The following is a 7,855-nucleotide window of genomic DNA, read 5'->3' on the forward strand; positions in this document are numbered from 1 at the left end:
ACTCAATTAAATGAACATTTAATAAATAACTAAATATTGTTTTTAGATATATTAATTATAAACAATAATAATTACATGATAATATAACATCTATTTAGTGTAACACAAATAATGCAAATTTTAAACAATCATCAAAATTAAAATACTTTTTCAAAAGAAATGACATCAGTATATAATCATGAGGTATCTATGAATATCTACAATGGACAGATTTTCACATAATCAACAAATTTTACCTTATACCTAATTGAATTGTATACACCTACTCAACTTTAATTGCACAACTATTGCACTTTACAAGTCGCATTTACAACAATTTATTCACAATTTTTATTTACAATATCATCCGTTATGTGGGTGTTGCGGTATTTTCTAGCCAAACGCTGATTCATTTGTGGAATTCCAATTTTAAATTACAGTTTATACAAACACAAACTATTTATAAAATGATACAATAACCTTTTTTGATTTGGGAAAATTCCGTTCAGTGCGAATTAAATCGTATAATTATAGGACGGGAGCGGTATTATTTACCTTTGGAATATAATACATACAATAACTTCGTTGAAAATACCTTAAACACTTCAGTACCGTTCACTGAGTTTCGCTAAACATTACAGTAACGACATTTGCATTTATTTAAAGTACACTTCATTTACTTAACTTTAATAAGGTCGCCAAACAGTGTTGCTGTCGGGTTGAGGATTCCCCCGCTGTCCTATATTGTTAACTCTGCCGTCTTCGCCTCTCGCAGCGGCTGCAGCGCAAGAATTCCCCCCTCCTAGCAATAAATCTCCTTGTCCATGGCTATTATGTTGTCTATGGTTATTTGTCGTCGACGATATTTGATCCATCATAGTCTGCAATTCATTGTGATGGTTCTGCGTCGAATGTATTGTATTCGAATGTAATGGGTGAAAGTTGTGGGTTTGATTCGCGGCTGTATACAATTGACTGTACAAGAGACTCGCGGGAAGCACCGGGTACAGGGAATTGTTGCAGTTAGTGCTTCCGTAGGTGGAGTTTTGAGAGCCCATTAGGGAAAAGTTGGTGCTATTCGTGTTATGCCCGATGTTTGTCGTGTTGGAAGTTAGCAAATCGTCCTGTATGGGTGATTCGGGTTGCGAGCTGTTGTCGCTTAACGATCTGGGGCCGGTTGAGAGGCTGTAATCGGTGTTGTTGTTGTATCTTGGTAGGAGGCTTCCGTGGTGCGAGGGTGAGGAGCTCACCAGGCCTGACAGTTGCTGGTCGAGATCCACGCCCGTTGTATCCGGGAGTACTGCACAGTAAAACATTTCAATAAGAGTGATGTTTAATTATTAAAGGCTTATTGTTATTAAAGTTTCATATATTACTAATTCGTAGGTAAAACAAAATGTCATGTCATTGTTTTGTAATATATTTTTCGTGTTACACGCTACGGCAATAAATTAATCGGGTGTATTGGACGTGCCGGGGATGCTGTAAATTATAATGAGAGCTCGTATAATGTTGGATGTACTCTAAGGGCCACTATCCACGACAGTTGTAAGCGATAGCTTATATTATCACGAAAAAATTACGTTCCTATTTTAGTATTGCTATAGTTATATAATCAGGTCTATAACAATTGGTCAACATCTATTAAATTTGTTTAGACAACATTTTTTTTTGTAATTATACAGCATACAGCAAAGCAATAAATACAAGTAGGTTTTTAGACAGCAATCAATATATTTCAATATTAATAGCCATTCATTCAGATAAATCAGTATAAGTAAAACCTTCTCAATTATTAATATGTAAAAATAAGACTTCGTATAAATCTATAATGTCCGCTAACATTGAGTCACAAATAAAACTTAATACAATTGAATAATTATGGAGCAGCTACATTAAATTACGCTTTGAAACTGATTTCTATATTTTAATACTATTTCCCCGGTCAATGGTGGTCGTGACCACCATATTTTTGTCTGTATTATATAGTCTGTAGTCACCCAAGGAGGATGTCAGTCATAAACCGTGTTGGTATATTTAATTTCACCATACTGGTCTCATGAATTATGGCTTTCTATCGATCGTTACTTCCGTTAATAAAATTTTCAGGCCATAATTCTGTGTATAAGGTGCGGTAACCGTTTCTGTTTTTAAATATTTCCTATTATCAAATACAGATGTCGTAAAGGAGAATATAATATAACTTCACTTGCTTTACTAAAATATAAGGAAATTTCAGATTTTTCTAGAAATAGAAATTTCATTTTAGCAGTTTCTTGTTACGGTAAAATAATTTATGAACGTACGAGTTTTGTGAAATGAAATATGTTTATTAATTCTTTATCTCAAACCCTAATGGAAACCAAATTTGATATTAGCGTTTATCATTATGAAGATAACGCTGAAAACTATGCATCCATTTGATTATACTTATCTTAGTTATCTTAATCGATGCCTGTATTTAATTACGGGCCATTATACTTGCATATTACTTGTATTTTTATGTTTTGATATCCCAGAGCTTCGAGTACGATAGTAAAAAAAATCTACAACCAATTTTTCCGAATCCAAATATAGCTCCCGCCAAAACAACACGCTTACCCGTATTATTAGTGAAGTCTTGTGTCGCAGTCTGATCAGGTACTGTGCCAGCGAAGCCCAGGGCTGGTGGGTTGAACTGTGTGGCTGCTGGCGCTGCGCAGGAAGGCAAGTAGGCGGGGTACGCGCCCGCGCCGCCGTAGCCCCAGTGGGAGTTACTCGAACTTAATCCGAATTGACTCATATCTGTGGATATAAACTTGTATCAGGAGAAGAAGTTTTTAAATTTGGTTGCAAATTGGCTATAGACATTTTTTTTTTGCTTTTTGGTACTTCAATTTTTGGTACCTACTATAAAAATCTATCAAATTTAATTGAGTTTCAATTCTTACATATATATTATATTACTAATTCGATGACATTATTATAATACATAAAGACCATGACTAAAATGTAATTTAGAAACTGCAGCCGCCGGAAGAATAAAAGCATACATCAGCTCCTCTTTAATTTAGCCGATATTCCAATCAAACGACAACCAAACTAATGCAACAAACGATTGTCCTGCGAGGATTCAGCGTGATATTTAAGTCCCTGACAATACGGTCCAAAATGATACGTGTGCAAGTCGCAGTTATAAAGATATCGAGAGTGGACAGAACGCCACGCAGCCCGCACGATACGTCCACTTTATTTTTTCCGGAGTATTACGGCCTTTTATTTTTCGGTATCACGGTTCCGTTTTTGGCCGGCGATCGGCTGAGTCGGTTTTTATACGATACGCGCGCCGATTTGTGACTTTTTTTGCGGCACACGAGTTGTTTTGGGCCAAACGTGGATTTTAGCGGGCTGGAAGCATGCTTGTTCGATTGGGTTCGCTTTCAATACGATTTTTTGGACGGCTGATTGAATCCACGCTTTAGTGGACGTAGTTTAGCATATCGCCGCGGTTTCGTGCATTTATACGCGTTGGAACTATTATTCGTAGTGCGTTTGTAATACTGAACTGTTGTGACTGTTGACGGAATCGTGTAATTGGCCAGCATACTCTTTATCTATCCAAAGAATAATTAGTTGTTTATGATATTGGGATTGTCTTATAGGATCTAATGAATAAAAATCTAATGGATAAATATTGTAGTGCCTTTGTATTCTACGGGTTCTTCCCAATTACTTAAAGTTTGCGTGCGATAAAACCTTAATCCTATTCGACCTAGCAATTCTTGATAATCGTTGCTTTCAAAAAGCGGTCAACCGTTCTCTTACCGTAATTCTTAACCTAATGTCTAATTATATTTATTGACTTACTTTGACACGTAGTGATGGGCGGCATCCGAAAGCCACCAAGTGGGTCTGGTGGAAAGGGGAAGGGTCTCTGGCCGAACGCGAAGTGGAACTGCTGCTGCTGCCCTAGGAGAGACAACACTATATCAGTACGATTATGCTGCTCTAGGCTGCCACTATTTTTTTTTTTTGTAATAATTTTGGACTCTGGTTTCTTATTCTCTAATGTCAAGTGCATTAAGTACCAATATTTTAATATAGAAAAAATGGAACCTTCATTGTGTGCACGTTAGGTTCTAACAAATCGTTCTTGTATAAAAATGCATTGTTAATATTGTATAAAATGCATTATTAATTATTGTCGTATAAATATATTGCTTACTGATCTACTGATGTTAAAGCAACACACAAACAAAGAAAAAACAGATATGAAAATTGTTGATATACTCGTATATTTCTTTATTTTTATGCATTTTTTTTATCTTTCGGTAAAAAAAAAAAACTTTAGTAATAAGTTTGAAAACATATTACAAACCAAATAATTTAAAAAAAAAACAAAATGATTTCATATAAAATAATATATAATGTTAATTATAAATGCATTATGTAATTTTAATTATTATGCATAAATGTTAATTATTCGTCGAATATCTCATCAAATAACCAATGTGTTATAATTAATCGTGTTTTTTTTTTGTCATTTTGAGGTTACATTTCCATTTTATTTAGTAATACTTCATTGGATACGTATACTAATTTGAATAAATTTTATCAAGGATTGAAAAATCACCTCCTAATTGCAACTATGAATGAATATTCAAGTTGTAAATAAATATTATTATAATTTATATCGCTAGAATGCAGCTGCAAAATGTACATTCTGCGTAAAGTCATTGATACGTCTGGTCTGTGATTAGGGTGCACGATTGGATTGTAACGCAATTCGGATGTGCATCAGCGAACCAACAAAATGGAGCGAAACTCCTATTAATATTGAGCTGTTTCGGTGATTATTAAAAGCAATATCGATTGAAATGTTTTAAATAGATGCACTTATAAATGCTCATGCAGCATCATCAAAATCATCAGCATTAAAGAAGGTAAAAGGTTAAGTTTAAAGTAGTATAAAGTATTACAACTAATGAAAGAATAGATGATTTATTAGCAGTAATAGTACGCCTCAATTAAACGTGTTAAACGCCTTAATTTGAGAACAGTATGTCACAGGTGTTAGAGTGTCTGTGAATTATCGAAAGCTCGCAAATAAGAGGAGTAGGACTAGCGTTAGCATCGCTTCAATCAGTACTGTTAATATTCAATCGAATAAGACAAGTGCCATTAGATAGACTCGGTAGAAGCTATGTTATCTTATTTTGTTAGTCTATATTATGCATGTCTATTTATCTGTTGCGTTTTTCGTTATTTTACAGATATATTGCTAAAACTACTTTTAAGGAAAAAGCTCACAACAGAAACTAATAGTGTATTTTACTTACACATTCAAATTTCAACGTTTCTGTAATTCATTAAAATATAATATACTTATTAAAATATCAGCCATTTGCAAAAACATTTAAACTAACGTTCCTCATGCTATTCCGCTTCTTCATATATACATACACAAATGATAAAACTAAAGAAAACTAGAAAACTCGGCAACTATCAAAAGCGATCCCGGTTTAATATCTGAGACAGCACGCAGGTAACAGGCAGGTGTCGCCCGGCGTTGAACGTTGCAAATTATTCAAGCTACATGCCTATATTGTCTGCCCTTCCCTTGACGGTATCACTCAATCGAGACACCATCGGAATTTGTATTGCACGTGTTTATTACCGATGATCTATATATCTCGTGTTAATTGAATTTAATTGAGCGGCCGCTGATGATGTTGTGAGTGCTTTGTAGGTAGATATTATGCTACTTATTCCATACTATATGCGGTACTGTTTATTCATTTGTTGTTAATACAACAATCTAGATCTTAATACTGTAACAGACTTTTAGGTGATTTAAATTTTATTAGCTATGAGCTATTACGCAGTTATTATATTAATAATGTATATAATTCAAGATTAGACTTTACACCAACTAGACGAGAACTCAATTAAAGTAATATTTTAAATTCATAGGGATAATATTGATCGAGATCATGGCACCATAAACAATGAAAGCTTAATATTTTTAATTTTATTTATCTTTAGAATGACTGTTTCTAAGCGTAGTCAAAACGTTGGTTACAATTTTTATCGCGACAGTTATCAATTAAAACCTTTATCAAAAGTCAATTCATTTGAAAACTGCGATACTACAATATCCTATTTCCTACTCTTACTAATATTATAAATGCGAAAGTTTGTAAGGACATGTGTGTGTTTGTTGCTTTTTCATGCAAAAACTAATGAACCGATTGCAATGAAATTTGGTACGTAGATAGCGGGACAACTGGAATAACAAATATGCAACTTTTTATACCAATATTCCTACGGGATACGGACTTACGCGGATTAAACGGCAGGGCGCAAAGCTAGTATAATATAAATGCGAATATACTACATCGTTATAATTGATAACAAAATTACGAAAAACATTAGGAAAAAAATAATATATCTGTATCAAAAACTATTAAGTTATGTGCCTTAAGAAAGTTATTTCTAAACAAAAATCACCCATTCACGTCAAACACATGAACTACTAGAAAACAATTATTGTGTTTTAGATAAAGCACATTATATACTCAACATTTAATAGATTCTCCATCCAATGCTGCAATCATCCGCGTATTTTTACATTAAATCTTAATTTAATACCCATGCCCTATCAATCGACGCATCACGCACACATCGCAACGCAATCGGAGATGGTCGCGCACGATACAATAATGCACACACTCTCATCCTGTAAAGGTTTGTGTATAAATCAACATCGCAACAATTACACACTTTCATGGCAAGTTGGAATTAGAAACTGTCATTTGCACCGTTCGAGGGGTCGAGTGGGGGTGTGGGGGTATGTTACAGATGGGAGGGAAAAATAGGGTGCAGGACCGTGGACCTGATTAAAGGATTACACTGGGGTGGCGTCCGGTCTAGTTAGATTTATTATGCCAAGTATTTCAACTAGTTAGCCACGGCTTGCTGTTTAAATCCTTCGGACGAATGCTGTATAGCCGCTTGGCTTTGACGTCCTTGATTCGATATCGTAGTCAGTGGTACGAGCAATATGGAAAAACTGGCAAGAACTATGTGACAACATATTATGTGACAATCATCATTGAAATGGGCTATCCACGATTAAACCGTAATTGGATAGTTATAAATTTTATAGACAATATATAATATAAAAAAGCAATATCTTTATACCTACGTATACCTAATTTCCTGAATCATAACAAAGAAATAATTAAAACATTAACAATAATAACAATTTGCAATGCTCTTAGGTATATTTAATATCGTGACGTAGACACATTAATTATTAATGTATTTCTTTATTCGACCACTTTATTAAGTTCCTGAAAGAAAAATTCTAATTATTCGAAACAAAAACCAAAGGAAAGCTTCCTACTACGCGTATGTATACTAATACTTCATTATCCAAAAAGTATGTCTTCATTAATAATTTAGACTCAATCTTTGAACCCTCATAAATTGTATCATAGTGCATCTTAGCGCCTCTGCCTGACTGCGCCCTTCACTAATAGCCGAGACAAAAATACTTAAAGGATGTCCATACAGTCATAACCCACACATGTTTAGTTATGAAGTAAACAATAGTTCGACATTACATCGCAACGGTAGCTCATACATAAAGTACGGGTGGTCTGCATCCGAAATAGCCAAGAAAACATTGTTTATAGACTTGGATTATTAAATTGTAGGCGGCTACTGCGTTGTGAAGTTGTAAACCGAACCACCCACCCGGGAATAAAAATAGGATCGTAATAATACTGGGATGTTCTAGTTTGTCTTCATACTGTACCTAATTATTGCTTGCAGTGTTATTACTCGCAATTTTAATGAAATTTTTATTGTTTGTAGACGTACCTGTGTTGTT

At 34.3% G+C, this 7,855-nt stretch overlaps 1 protein-coding gene across 1 annotated transcript in view; it reads right to left on the reverse strand.

Annotated features, from left to right (window-relative positions):
- Positions 1-665: 665 nt before the first annotated feature.
- The window catches only part of LOC119840192 (runt-related transcription factor 1-like), a 26,306-nt gene continuing 19,116 nt past the window's right edge, over positions 666-7,855 (reverse strand). Inside the window, exons 3-5 of the mRNA XM_038366705.1 lie at positions 3,826-3,942; positions 2,581-2,763; positions 666-1,279 (exon numbers count right to left, since the gene is read on the reverse strand). Coding sequence (XP_038222633.1) covers positions 666-1,279; positions 2,581-2,763; positions 3,826-3,942 — 914 coding nt within the window. The remainder of the gene's footprint in view (positions 1,280-2,580; positions 2,764-3,825; positions 3,943-7,855) is intronic.

The sequence above is a fragment of the Zerene cesonia genome, chromosome 5 (genome assembly GCF_012273895.1).
Source record: "Zerene cesonia ecotype Mississippi chromosome 5, Zerene_cesonia_1.1, whole genome shotgun sequence".
Lineage (NCBI taxonomy): Eukaryota > Metazoa > Arthropoda > Insecta > Lepidoptera > Pieridae > Zerene > Zerene cesonia.